Source organism: Bison bison, unplaced genomic scaffold, assembly GCF_000754665.1.
Source record: "Bison bison bison isolate TAMUID 2011002044 unplaced genomic scaffold, Bison_UMD1.0 scf7180017864352, whole genome shotgun sequence".
Taxonomy (NCBI): domain Eukaryota; kingdom Metazoa; phylum Chordata; class Mammalia; order Artiodactyla; family Bovidae; genus Bison; species Bison bison.
Window position 1 is genome coordinate 1,420,247 of NW_011494924.1, and position 14,067 is coordinate 1,434,313.

The following is a 14,067-nucleotide window of genomic DNA, read 5'->3' on the forward strand; positions in this document are numbered from 1 at the left end:
TGAACCTGGACTGGCAACTCGTTTCATACATGATATTATACATGTTTCAATGCCATTCTCCCAAATCTTCCCACCCTCTCCCTCTCCCACAGAGTCCATAAGACTGTTCTGTATATCAGTGTCTCTTTTGCTGTCTCGTAGCTCCTTCAGGGCTGAACCTGACATTTGTTTTAAGCAGTTTCTCCTGAAGGCAGGTGCCTACTGCCTCCTGTAGACCTCATGACCCCCACTCCCCCAGGCCTAACCCCACCCTACTAGCTGTGGTCAGGTTGGAGAAATGAATTCTCTAGTCTTCCAGGGAAAAGTTTTTATTAAGTTTGATTACTTAAAAATTCAGAACCTCTGATTATTGAAAAACAATGTAAACTTAAATTAGAAAAGTGGGAGAAGTGTAATTTATATGATGGGCAGAAATCTAAAATTTCTAACTTAAGAGTTTTTGAAAATCAATAAAATTAGTAGAAAAAGCAAAAGACTTGAAAAAGGAGAGATGCAGACAGTCAAATTCTAGCTTAACTTCACTGATAAGTTTTGTTTTGTTTTTTTTTTTTTAACCAGCCTCATTGATAATTCTTTTTTTTTTTTCTTTTAACATATATTTATTTATTTGGCTGTGTTGGGTCTTAGTTGTGGCATGTGGGAACTTCGTTGCAGGGCACAGACTCTCCAGGCCAGGGGGCGTAATAGTCATGGTTCCATGGCACGTGGGATCTTAGTTCCCTGTCTGAGGATCAAACTCACATCGCCTGCATTGCAAGGCAGATTCTTAACCACTGGACCATCAGGGAGTCCCCTCGCTGATAATTCTTAAAAATTAAAGAAAGGTTGACTTTCTGTTATTTGGGTTTTGCCTGTCAGATTAGCAGAGAATCAAACCTTCCAACACCGATTCTCTACTCCTCGAACGTGCCGAACTGCTTCCGATTTCACTGTGTTAGTTTTCATGCTGCTTTCTGGAGTACTTTTCTTTCCCATCGTTTAGTTCTTGGCTTAAGGATTACATCCTCGGGTGTTCCTGACCACACTCATCCAAGAAACATCCCCCTGCCCACCCCGGCCCCCCTCCCCCGTCCCTGTACGCTGCAAGAATATTGCCACTTGTTTTTGAAAGTCTCTTGTACCAAAATCTGAACTCGTGAGGATGGGGACGTCTTCATTTGTGGTTAGTGGCGTATTCAACTCTTCTCTTGACCTGCTGTGTGTCCTTGGGCAAAATGCTTCTCCTTTCTGAACCTTGGTTTCCTCCTTGTAAAATGGATCTCATACTAACCATGGAAGGTTCAGATGAGATGTGTCTGAAGACATTCATCCTAATATCTGACCTGTAGCAGATACTGAGTAGGTCAGGTATACTTGTGTGTCCTCTCTTTCTTGGTAAGCATGTTTACCTTTTAAGCAGCTAGATCTCAGTGATTGGGTCTCATTAAATTTAGGATCATATAAACCCTCAGTCATCATGCTGGGTACTGTAAGCCCAGGGTACTATACTTAAAAAGGTTGATTTTGTAAAACACAGTTGAGGAAATGGTTTTTATTTGTTCCTCCAGTATCTGTTGAGCTGTACCAGGTACTGGGATTACAAAGGCTGGGTTCCTGCTCCCAGGTTTCCTTGGGTCTGGAGGAAGAGATCGGAGAAGGCAATGGCACCCCACTCCAGTACTCTTGCCTGGAGAATCCCAGGGAAAGGGGAGCCTTGTGGGCTGCTGTCTATGGGGTTGCACAGAGTCGGACACGACTGAAGCGACTTAGCAGCAACAGCAGGAGGAGATAAGCAGAACAGACGGTTACACTCATTGCTGATACGTGCCGTGGAGTCAGGGTGCCTTGGGTACCTAGAAGAGGGGCAGGTGTCCAGAGCAGGCCTCCCACAGGAGGCTCATGAGCGGAGTCCAGAGACTTGGGAGTTAGTTACATCTAGTGGTGAGTAAGGGAGAGGAGGTTGCCTGCTTTCAGAAGAAGCTGCACTCACCAAGCCAGGCCGGGCTCAGGCGGGCTGTGCTTGCCCCCTGCAGTCCGTTCTCCACACAGCAGCCAGGACATCCTTATGAAACAGATCATGTCATTGCTCACCCGGAACCTGCTAGCAGCTCCTCACACCCCCTGCCTTTAAAAACCAAAGTCATCACTCTGGTCTACAACACCACTGAAATCTTGTCTGATCCTGCCTCCCTCTCCTCTGGCTGCCTGCCACTCACTGCCCTCAGCCACAGTGGCCCCTTTGCATTTTTTCTGGAACACTCTCCCTGGAAATCCACCTGGTTAGCTCCTTTGTTTCCTTTCAGGTCTCTACTCAACTATCACCTTAATGAGGCCTTCTCTGACCACCTTGTTTAAAATTGCCATCAGCCCCTTGCTTTCCAGATCCCCCATCCCTACTGAATCTGACATTTGTATTTTATTTATGCTTTTGCTTAATGTCCGATTCCCTCCCCCCACTCCACCCCCAAAATCAGCTTCATGAGGACAGGGTTTTTGTTGTATTTTGTCCAGCACAACACCCCTAGACCTCAAACAACATCTGACACATAGAAGATTCCCATACAGTTATTGATGATTAACTTGTCTTACAAAATTTCATCTTTTTCATTTCAGCCTCACTTTCCAACCTCTAGGGGTATTTTGGACTTCAATTCTTCCATCTTTAGCTTTCCCCATCCCTAGTTTGATTGCACGTTGATTGAAATGTCCTAAACTGCCATCCTAGTTATTCTTATGTATTCTTATTCTTACAATGTTGAGAATGTCAGAGCTCTATAGTCCCAAGTCAGAGATCTGTGATCTCTTGGATACACAGAGAGATGGGTTAAAAAATGTTTTTAAATAAAAATAATATAGTAGAGTAAAAGAGGCTGTTAAAAAAAAAAAGAAAACCTTATCTATAATTCTCTACTCTTGGTGTGGCTTTTTATTTCATTCATGATCCTTCTAGCCCTCTTCTTGTTTTCATGTGGATACCATTTCCCAAGTACTTTCTTTTTAAGGTGTTATAAATATTTTGGTCACCATTGTTAATGTGTTACATTCCTGTGAATGGACATTCGTAATCCCCTTGATGTTTTCCCTAAATGTTGGGCAGTTTTGGCTCTTCCTGCTTTTTGTTATTGAAGGTGTCACTGCAGCAAACATCTTGCCCTTAGTTTTCTCTGATCGTTTCCTTAGGATGAATTTCCAGGAGGGTTACCAGGTCAGGTTGAGTGCTGTGTAGTATTGACCACTATCATATAATACTTTATCACTCCTCTCCAGAATAGCGTGTGGTCGGAGCTCAGTGAAAGTCCGATGAATGAATTAAGATCTCATCCACGCACAACCCACTGCATTGTACTTTCAGTCCACATAGCTAGCCGTGTCCTTTTACCAAGGCTCCAGATTACAGAGGCGTCCGGCTCTTTGCCATTTTGTAGGAGGAACTTGTTTGCCCTTCCTTCAGCATCTGAGAGTATTCACACGTCAGTGGAGAGTGGGTGGCAGTGACTGGATTGTGAGGCTCGGGCCTACTAGAAAAACAATCTTTCTTTGTGCTGTCTCCATCCTCTGTTGAGAAGCTCCTCCTCTGGGCCAGCTCATCAGCCTGTGAGGGCGGGGTACCACTCTCTTGGTGAACAGAGCCTCTGTGTCTGACCCTCAGCCTGTGAGGAGCTTTGCACTAGATTCTGGATGGGTCTAGAAGGGACCTCCTGAGAACAAACACACTTGAAGGCCAGTTTCCATCCACAGGGGGAGTTAGGCCTAGTTCAGTTTAACAGTTGTTCATTGAGCCCCTGCTCTGCAGACCATTAGAGAGACTTTAAGTCAAACAGCACCTACTGATTCCCAGAGAGATACAGTCAAGAGTTCAGGGAGTCCGTTGGAAATGGCCAAAGGCCACTGCATTGGAATCAGTAAAGGCTTCGTGGAGGACGTGATATCTAAGATGATCCTGAAGAATTTGTTGGATTTCAGCGAAGAAGAGGCCTTGTTTGGTAAAAGCTGTGGAGGCAGGGAGATACGGACATACAGGTGGAGAGTGGAGGGAAGGGTGGAAGAGATGGGAGTAATTACGGAGAAGGTCTTGCCTGGTGAGGTGAGGACTCACAGTCTGATTGTCCACTCGGTTTACAAGTCGCATGTGCCAGAGTAGCCCACCCAGACCACCTCCGGGTGACAAATGACAGTGTATCTCCTTCCTGTTAGACACCTCCATTTGGAATTTTTCAAATCATGAGTTTCCTCTGGTTTGTCCCCCAGCTGTACCAAATAGCTGAGTCATGGATGTGCCTATACTCCTGGGAATAGTATTTGAGTTCTGCTCCCTAAGTGGGGGGCAGAGAGCCCCTGGTGGGCAGAGGGAGCAGCCCCGCCCCACACCGGGAATGTGTTGGTTTTGATGCTGGTGGTGGCCTCGGGGCTGTTCTAGGTAGTCCCGGGGAGCTTGCAGGAGGTGCCACGTGCCTGGGTGTTACCTGTCTGTTGTTGGGAAGTGTGATTCATCTGCTGGGGGTACAAGGGAGTTGATCCAGGCTTCCTGACCGCTCTAACCTTGGTCTTATTCTCTCTGGCAGGCAGAGGTGGAGGAGACCCTGAAGCGACTCCAGAGCCAGAAGGGCGTGCAGGGAATCATCGTGGTAAACACAGAAGGTACACCCTCCTTCCAGCCATGAGCTGAGTGCAGGCCGGCCCCCAGAAAAGAGCCTAACACGGCATAACAGTTGCTTTTTACTAAACCTCTCATGTACCTGATCTAGTTCTCATCCTTTTATTTATTTATTTTTTAAATCACCTCCAGTTTCCGAGCACTATTACTAGAATTCTAAATTTAAAAAAAGGAAAAATCCTCCCTACCCCACTCTCCTGACACGTCATTCTTTTCAGAGTGCCACACTTCTTCAGTCAGCCCTTGTCCAGTGCCTTTTCTCTTGGTCATAATTATAGTTGTCACTCTCTTGCGTCTGTTTACTCATGAGTTTCTGTTCGGGGTTTTGATTTTGCTCCGTGGTTTACATACACAGACTTTTTAGCTCAAGTCCCGTGTTCATTCTCCATCCCCCGTTTATGTTGTCTCTGCTTCTCTTTTGCTGTCTCTCACTGCTGTCAACTGCTTTGGGCCTATAGTTTTCCTTCCTCTTCTGGAACATTATTTCAACAACTGTTAAAGTGTACAGATGCTAATTTTTCCCAAACCGCAGTAGACGTGATGAAGAAGGAGACCGATATTATCACACACCTGTTCTCTGCCAGGCCACGGGCTGGTGCTTCACAGACAGATCGTTTCTGTCATTCCTTGAAGCGGCTCTGTTGTCTCCATTTTCCAGTGGAGAAAAGTGAGTCTAGAAATTCCATTTTCCTGCCATTATGGAGCCAAGATTTCATCCCAAGTCTGTCCGGGCGCACTTGGGCTCTTTCTCCCACAGGGTTCCATGAAGGACCAGAGAGTGGCTGCTGGACTCAGTCCCAGGCTATGTCCAGGGTCACCCAACTGGGCCCCCCTGCCCCGTTCTCTAACGCAGTGCATCCAGCCAACTTGGCTTTGTTTGACGCGCCTCGAGAGTCTCTGTGTATTTGCATTGTCATTCTGGGCCTTATTTTGGAACGGCAGAATTCTCAACAGTGCCTGCTTAAATAGAGCAGAATGAAAGTCACCAAGGGTGACAAATTGAAGGTGGCGTGTCCTCAGTTAGAATGTTGTTTTCCAAGTCGTCAGACCCCAGCCAGCGCATAGCTAGGTAGGATGTGTGCCCCAGCTTTGTCAGGCTCTCATTAAACCGTGTGCTCACTGCACTCAAAGGAGGCAGCGGGGTGGGGAGCCTGAGGACACTATGGGAGGCGTCTCAGGTCCACCACTAATCAGCTGGGTGGCCAGGGCTTTCCCTTCCCCTCTTCAGAACCTAGCAGCCTCGAGCCGCTTCCTTGGTCCTTGCTCCAAGGAGCTTCTTGCTCTAAGACCCAGAAGACTTGGTATGAGACTCTTCTGTAAATAGACATTTTTGACCCCAGCTGGGGAGAAACAGCCCCAGGGGCTGACTCCCCAGTTGGGACCCCCTAGACTTCCACCAGTATTCCAGACCACAAGCCTTCATTCTTGTGTAAAACTGCCCCCAAAGTTGAGCTTTTTCATTAGGAAAATAGAGCCCCAACTTCTTACCTTTTTGATACTGATGAGCACTTATTTTTTGTATACTAATGTGGCAGTATGGCGCAGTAGCTAAGAATACGGAATGTGGAACCAGACTGCCTGGGCATGAATCCTGACTCTACTTTCTTATCAACTATGTGATCCTAGACAAGTCTCTTAGCCTCTCAGCTTGTTTCCTCATCTGTAAAATGTGGACAGCCACACTGTCTTTTTCTGAGGGAAGCTTTTAGAACAGTGCCTGATGTATAGTAAATGCCACATGAATGTCAAAAATCCTTGCATTTGTGTTTATTTATTTATCCGTCTATTTGTTTGCTTGTTTTTTTGATGGCCGAGCCACACAGCATGCAGGATCTTAGTTCCCTGACCAGGGATCGAACCTATGCTCTCTGCAGTGGAAGTGTAGTGTCCTAACCACTGGACCACCTGGAAATTCCCTGTGTGTTTTTTAATTTGTGGTACATTCATAGATCTCCCACTTCAGATTCTCATTTACATTTCACACATTTCTGCAAAGTAGGGACATTTGCCCATTTTTCAGATGACAAACCAGAAGCTGAGAGCAATCAGGTTGACCTGCCCTGGATCACCCAGCCACAGATGGAGGTGGTCAGAACTCACTGCTCTGGGGGGCCCTTAGCCCCTCTGAAGGCTTGCATTAGAGGTGTTCAGTCAGGGTGATTGTATTAGGGATCTCTGATACTCCTCTGGAGCTTTCCATCTCCGTGATTCAGTTCAGCTGCCTCTTCCAGCAGGATGTCCTCCCTGACCAGCTCAGCCCGGAGGGATTGTTCCCCACCCCTGAAATCAGGACATGCTCTTGTCCCAGTCATTTACCAACCACCTGCCACTGCCTGGTGATGTCTCACCCTTGGCCAGATTTAAATGATGTTTCATAATAAAAATGTACCTTTAAGCAGACTTAACCAAGAATGGAATGTAAGGAACATCCTATTTGTACCCTCCAGACCCCTGCCATCTGCTGCTACCCACACAGGGCAAAATAAAAGTCTCAAATGTGTAAATCCCTGAGGGCAGAGCTTTATCTCTTGTGATCATTTCTGTATCCCCAGCACCCGCAGTAATGCTGACACAAAGTTGGTTCTCAATAAATACCTATTAAGTTTTATTAATGTGTTTTAATTGTTGATTGATGAGGGGGGTTGGTGGGCGGACCTGGCTATACAACCTGACAGATCTGAGCCCCAGATTCAAAATCACGGCTTTGAGGCGCCAGCCATCACTGCAGGCGCTCAGCCCCCGTTTGTGGAGGCCATGGCCTGCAGTCGGCCAGCTACTCACTCGGCTGTCTTTGAGGTGCTTCCCAGCTCTGGCATCCTGTGAGTCTGGACTTCTCTCTTGTGCTTGTTTGAAACTGTCCCCCATGTTGGTCCCTGCCCCCGGCTCCCACCCTGCCGGCTCCATGTTTTCTTTCGTTTTTACAGTGAGCCAACAAGAGCTTAGTTTCTTTTCTCCCTTACACGCCTTCTCACTTGGTAGACATGTGATCACACTCATGTCAGTATATTTGAACTACTAAAAGCACACCTGTGTCTACTCATTTTTTAACAACAGTCATAAATATTTGATGCAGTCTCCCCAAAGACACTGGTGAGCACATCAGATCTGCCTCTGGCCCTTCGGGAGCGTCCAGTCTGCTGGGGACAGGCGTCAGGATCACTCCCGTGCAGGCATGATCTCAGACTCGAGTAACTGCCCTGCAGGACAGTGGCACGGTGCTGGGACTATAGAATGGGGGCGCTGACCATGTCCGGGGGTGGAGGGAGACGTGAGGGACAGCGGGAGTCAGGAGAGAGCAGGGAAGGGAAAGACAGTTCCAGGCAGAGGCGCCTGAGAGAAGGTGGCCTGATGGAATACAAAAAGAAAGCCAAGAGCTTTGCCCCCACCCACCCCCAGACTTTGCCATGCCTCAAGACTGGCCCCTCAGGTTACCTGGGGATGGGGTTTATAGCATGGGTAATGTCAGTAATAAATCAGCACTTACTCTGTGCTACCCTGTGCATGCTTTTGCTCAATATTTCCAGATGAATTAAGACACATTTAGCCCTCCCAGCAGCACGGTGAAGCACAGGCATTATTTTACAGATAAGGAAGTGGAGGCCTAGGTTAGATCACTTGTGTAAGGTCACCTAGCCAGGAAGGGGCAGAGCCAGGGGAGAAGCCCAGGTCCTCGACTTCAGAGTTCCTACTGGTCATCCCCTCAACTGCTTATACTGCTGTCCCGAGGAAGGTTCCACCACTGAATGAGGCCTCGTGGGGCCCTGGTGGGCACCTGGTTGCCACCCAGGACACAACATCTGCCCTGGTGACCTGGTCATCTTCTCCTTTAGAGGCAAGTGATCACTGCAACCTGTCCTCATGACTCCACTTGGCTCAGAGCAGCCTCTGACTCACAGCTTCTCTTGCTCCCATGCCCTCTTCTGCCTACACTCACTGTGCCATAATAAGACAAGGTTTGGTCAGCTTCTTTGCCACCCATGGGTAGGTCTGCAGTTGACTGTCTTTGGCTGTGCCTTTGGCTGGTCAGTTATAGGCCAGATGGCAGGGTCCTAGAGCCGAAATCCAGCCACTGGTGTGTGGGGAGCGACTTGGGCCACGCTGGGAACAAGAGCCTGTGCACTGTGAGCACTCGGGGCCATCGATGGAGCCTCTGGCTGACGTGTTACAGTGATTCATAGGCACCTGATGACCTAGCTGTGGCCTGAGGTGTCTCAAGCTAAGCCCCATTCCTCACCTCCATGACAACAGGTACCGTCCAGTGAGGGCGGGCCATTTAATAGTTCATCGCAAGGAAGCAGTCCTCAAAACAGAAAAGGCTTGGTGCAGGATATTGTTCAGTACGAGGTGATTAAGTAAAAAATGCAGCCTGAGTCCCCAGCAAGAGGGGAATGATTAACCCTGTGGAATGGCCACTTGTGGGCTCTTTGAAAGTAGTAGCAACGCTGTTTACAAGGGTGTGTACAGACAGAGAAACAGGCTTTAACGTGGGGCACCGTCTTGTGTGTAGACAGTGTGTTTATGCCTGAGCCTAAGCCTTCCTTGTTAGGAACTGGAGCAACACACTAGTGATGGTTCTGTCTTGGCACAGGCTGACCTTCCTTCTTGTACTTCTCAGTATTTACAGATTGGTAGGAACTGTTCTCTTTGTTCATATTCTCAGTGTTATGAGTGATAGTCTATCCTTCTGTTGCTGGAAACCAGTCAGTATGTGGCCCTGTGAAGGGAGCCCAGCAGTGAAGCCAGCAGGCCTTCACTGGAATCCTGGCCCCACTGCTTGTGTTCATCTGCTGTGAGACCTCAGCAGGCTACCTCATTGCTCAGAGTTTCTGTTGCCTGGTTGACAAGTAAAGATGGTGACACCATCCTTAGAGCATTTCTGGGAACTGGAGCTAGCATCCTTCAAGTGCCCAGCACTTGCCTGTCAAGTCCTCAGTGAACACTGGGCGATGGCTGTTAACTGCCAGTCTAGGCTCTGGACTTCTGGGCGTGGGGCTGGGAGCAGGGCAGAAAGGCACTCCCAGGGTTCTGCTCAGTCTCTGCTCTCCCCGCAGGCATTCCCATCAAGAGCACCATGGACAATCCCACCACCACACAGTACGCCAACCTCATGCACAACTTCATCTTGAAGGCCCGGAGCACCGTGCGCGAAATTGACCCCCAGAATGACCTCACTTTCCTTCGAATTCGCTCCAAGAAAAATGAAATTATGGTTGCACCAGGTAAGGGGTCTTCCCCACCCCCACTTGAGAGCAGACCCTCACTCCATGCTTGGTAGCTATCGGGAAGGCTTCGGGTGTGGGTGTGTCCATGGGTTCCACAGAAAGGCCTGAGAGCAGAAGGCACAGATTTGAGTGTCTCATCGGCTGGCCTGGCCCAGCTGGCATCCCCAGCAAGTCCTCATTCACAGTGACTCTAGGCAGACCCTGTCCTGGGTTCTGGGCCCTAGTAGGGAATTATGGTGTCATGGGGGAGATAGACATCTAAGTGTGTGTGTGTGTGTGTGTGTGTGTGTGTGTGGTTCAGTCATGATTTGGGGGAACTCAAGGAGCATTTGGGCACATGGAGGAGGGCGTGATTAGGCTTGCTTGTGGCAGTCAGCAAAGGCTTCCCAGAGGAGGGCACAGGTGAAGGGGACCCAGAGGAGGGCCCAGGTGAAGGGGAAGCGAGTGGGGTGGGAGTTGGGGGGGTGGAGTTGGAGCTGTGCCCAAAGAAAAAAGAATGCAGTGATTCTAAACCAAAGTGTGAGGCAAAACCACCATGCACTCATTCATTCTAAAAAAAAAAAAAAACACAAAAAAACATTAATTTGCCCACTTCTTAAATACAGTCCTGTTTCTGTGGTCCCCATGCAGACAGTCTTTCCTCCAGCATGGGAAGGGATTGCTTTGTTTTCACATGAAGTACCTGGGGACTGTGTCTTAGCATCTGTTCTCAGGGTGACGAGATGCTCACCCTGGGAGGTGCCCCTAAGCACTGGGGCCACAGGAGGGGTCAGCAGGGCCACCTGCCCTGCCCCACTTCACTCTCATGCACGGCCTGCTGTGGTAGACGGATCCTCCAGCACTGTTTGCAGTTACTCCTCTCTCACCATCCCCTTGGTGGCTGAGCCCCGAGGTGAGTGTGCATGAGGTGTTGGAGGTGGCTGCAGTGCAGCCTGTCTAGAGCAGCAGGATGTGTGTGTAGGAAGGAGGGGAGGTGATGTGTATGGTCCGATTTAGAAGGCCTCAGGCGCCAAACTCAGCTGTCTGGACTGGACTTAGTGAGCGGAGGTTTCTTCAAGGCAGTCAGTAATAGGATTGTGATTGGGGGCCTGGACGAAGGAGGGCAGGGGGAGGGCTGGCACAGTGACTGGCCCTGGGCTTGCCACACAGGCGGCGAGGAGGCTGGCTGCAGAATTCTGAGGTCATTTGAGAGGGGCCAGGCCCTCCTTGTGGCAGAGCATCACCACTCCTGTCCCCAGGCCTGTCCAGGCCCAGTGGAGCTGTTTGGAAGGCTGTGAAGGAGAGCCCATAGAGCCAGTCACGGGGGCCCCCGGTCTCCTGGGGACTCTCCCTAGAGGGCTGGGGACAGAGCAGGTCAGTCACAAGTGAAAACATAGAATAACTTCAGAGTCATTTATTCCAAAGACGTACATACATTGTTTATCAACATAATCATTCTCTAATGGGTCTCAGGCCAACCAATGATGAGGTCTCTGATTCTGTCAGAAAATAGACCGCAGCGGGCATGCCAGCTATTTTCCCAGCTTCACCTCTTATGAGTCCAACCTTAAGCAAATAACAGAGCACCAGCGAACCTGTTTCCATCTCTGTAAAATGTCTGGCAGGGGACGGTCCTGCTCTGGTATTTGGAGATGCCTCATCTGGTTGAATATGTTGGCACGAGGTCAGCAGAAAAGCTTGAGATCAGATTTAAACTCAAATCCCTCTCAAGACTTCATGCTGCGTGGTTACAGACAAACCTCCCCTCCCCTAAAAGTCAGGCTGCCAACCCTCCAAGTGGGAGCAGACCTCATGCCCCACCTGGGAGCCCACAGTGTGAAGCAAGGACAGATGTCTCCAAATCGCCAGACTCTCCATAGACAGCAGCATTTCCTGGCTTAAAGCTTCTAAGAATGTCTGCTTGGAACAGGGCAGTCAAGCCTTAACACACGACTTCCCACAAAGCACTGGAGTGCTGTTACTGAATGTGGAGCCTGGTTATTTGAAAGAAAAGACATGGGTATTGCTAATAGTATCTATTCATTAGTTTTGTTGGTAGCTTGTTATTTCTATTTTTATTTGTGATTTTTCACTTACACAGATTGCTTAGCCATGAGACTTGGTCATATAATAGCTGCTCCTTCCGAGATGTCCATCGTCAAGGGAAGAAGCAAGGTTTAGGCTTGAATCTGAACAGACACAAAGCAGACATGGCCAAGGTTTTCACGTGTTCAGCAAGAGGCAGACCAGAGGTGCCCAGCACCTGAGTCAAACTCAGCTCTCCCACCTGGCATATTAGCCTTGGCTTGGCCAAGTCATTTAATTCTCTGAGCCTTAGTGTTCTCAGTAGTAAAAATAAGAAAACACTGGTCCCTGCCTCATAGAGTAATTCGAGGATTCACTGAGATGCTGTTTGAGAAGGGATCAACCCAGAGCCAGCATAGGGAAGCCTTGGTAAATGTTTGAGTGTGATTATTAAGTGGGCAAGGTTTAAACACCCTGCTTCTCCCATTTCCTCTTCTGTAAAATGAGAGGCAGTCAGGCTCACCCCAGAGGACTTGGACTTGCTATGATTTCATAATGGACATTCCTTCTGACTGGCTCAATCCCCAGAGCTGGAACTCAGGTGCCTTTGAAATTTTCTAGTCCAGAAGGTTCTGGAAGGCCAGCAACTGAAGTTGTGACAGAACTGACATTAACCCAAGACTAGCAGGGTTGAGGTTAGAATTCCATCTTGGATACTAACTGTCCTGGTAACCTTAAACAAGTGGCTCTCCCAGGACCTGGAGCATCAGCATCACCTGGAGCTTGTTAAAATGCAGATTTTTACATTTCGGACCCACGGACCCCAGGCCCAGTGAGTCCGAAGCCCTTGGAGTGGGGCCATCTGTGTTGTTTTAAACAGCCCACCAGGTTATTCCAGCACTCTGTAGTTGGAGAACCAGTACTGTAGGCAGTTCATTTAAACTCTGAACCTGAATTTCCCAATGCAAAAAACTTGATAACCCTACCTCCCTGTTGGTACTGGGAAGATTAGAAATGAGGATGGTCTGCCAAGCGCCACTGCTGGGCAGGGTAAGGAGCCTGCTTCCCCTATAGCGTGTGCAGAAGCCTGCACAGGAAACATGCGGGTTCATCTTGTTTCCCCAGCCACAGCAAGCAGCCTGAGCATTGATGCTTTTTATCCCTCTTCACCCCACCAGCATTTTACAGTTGGTGATTGAATGATTTGTTGGCTTTGTGGTGTGTTTTTCTCCCATTTTACAGTTAGTGATTCTTTTTCTCATGTTTCCTCTCTTGCAGATAAAGACTATTTCCTGATTGTGATTCAGAATCCAACTGAATAAGCTGCTTTCTTGGCTCCCTGCGTCATTCCTTAATTTAATGCCCCTCAAGAATAATAGCGTTAATCATGTCCATTGACGGGCACGTGGAAGGCACGTTGGAGCCCTCCCAGGCTGGTCCGTGACCCGGTGGGCTGCAGCCCCTCCCCCCAGCATCATTCCTGGCCAGCTGCCTCTGATTTTCCGGGAGGAGAATCACGTCCAGGTTTTGGAGCAAGAGCTTGTGAGAAGCCCACGCCCCGTTTCCTTCTGACTTTGTCGCCCTTGGAAAAGGCTGTTTTTCTTTAACTAAAAATAACCAGAATGCTTACCCGGCTGGCTGTGTGTCTTTAAACACGGGGTTGAAAAGGTCTTGCTTCCTGTGTGATCACATGGTCTGGAGGCTGAACCCGCGCCGCCCGCAGCCTGGGGGTGCTCTGTGCTCCTTCAGCACCTGTGGCCACACTTGCTGAGCCGGACACGGTTTATAACTGGTGTCCTGGTTTCTGGGCCTCTTGTCCCTCGCCATCCCTTTTATCGTTTCCCACGCCCATCAGTGTTTTGAAAGATTTTTTTTCCGACTGCGCTTCACTAGGGAAAGGAGAGCGAAATTTGTTGAGTGCCAGGTGTGGCCCATGTCACCTTTGGAGTTTGCTGCAGATGGGGTGGTACAGCATCTTAACGGTGAGGAAGTTGGGTTCTCTGGAATGGCTTGCCTGAGATCTCATGGACGGAGCACAGGCCTCTGACTCCAGCAGCTCTGCTGTTTCCATATTGCCTTCCCTAGAAATCCTAAGTGGTCTGGTTCACCCATGTGCTCACCCTGAGTAAGCATCTGCCTTCCCTTAAGGCGCGGAATGGGGTTGGGGGTGCGTTCACCACTCAATGAAGCCAAGCTGTAGGCCACTGG

General features: G+C 48.9%; 1 protein-coding gene across 1 annotated transcript in view; it reads left to right on the forward strand.

Moving 5' to 3' along the window:
* DYNLRB1 (dynein, light chain, roadblock-type 1) overlaps window positions 1–13,488 on the forward strand; it is a 17,676-nt gene extending 4,188 nt beyond the window's left edge. The window contains exons 2-4 of the mRNA XM_010854875.1: window positions 4,542–4,617; window positions 9,685–9,852; window positions 13,138–13,488. Coding sequence (XP_010853177.1) covers window positions 4,542–4,617; window positions 9,685–9,852; window positions 13,138–13,181 — 288 coding nt within the window. The 3' untranslated portion in view covers window positions 13,182–13,488. The remainder of the gene's footprint in view (window positions 1–4,541; window positions 4,618–9,684; window positions 9,853–13,137) is intronic.
* The last annotated feature ends 579 nt before the right edge of the window (window positions 13,489–14,067 follow it).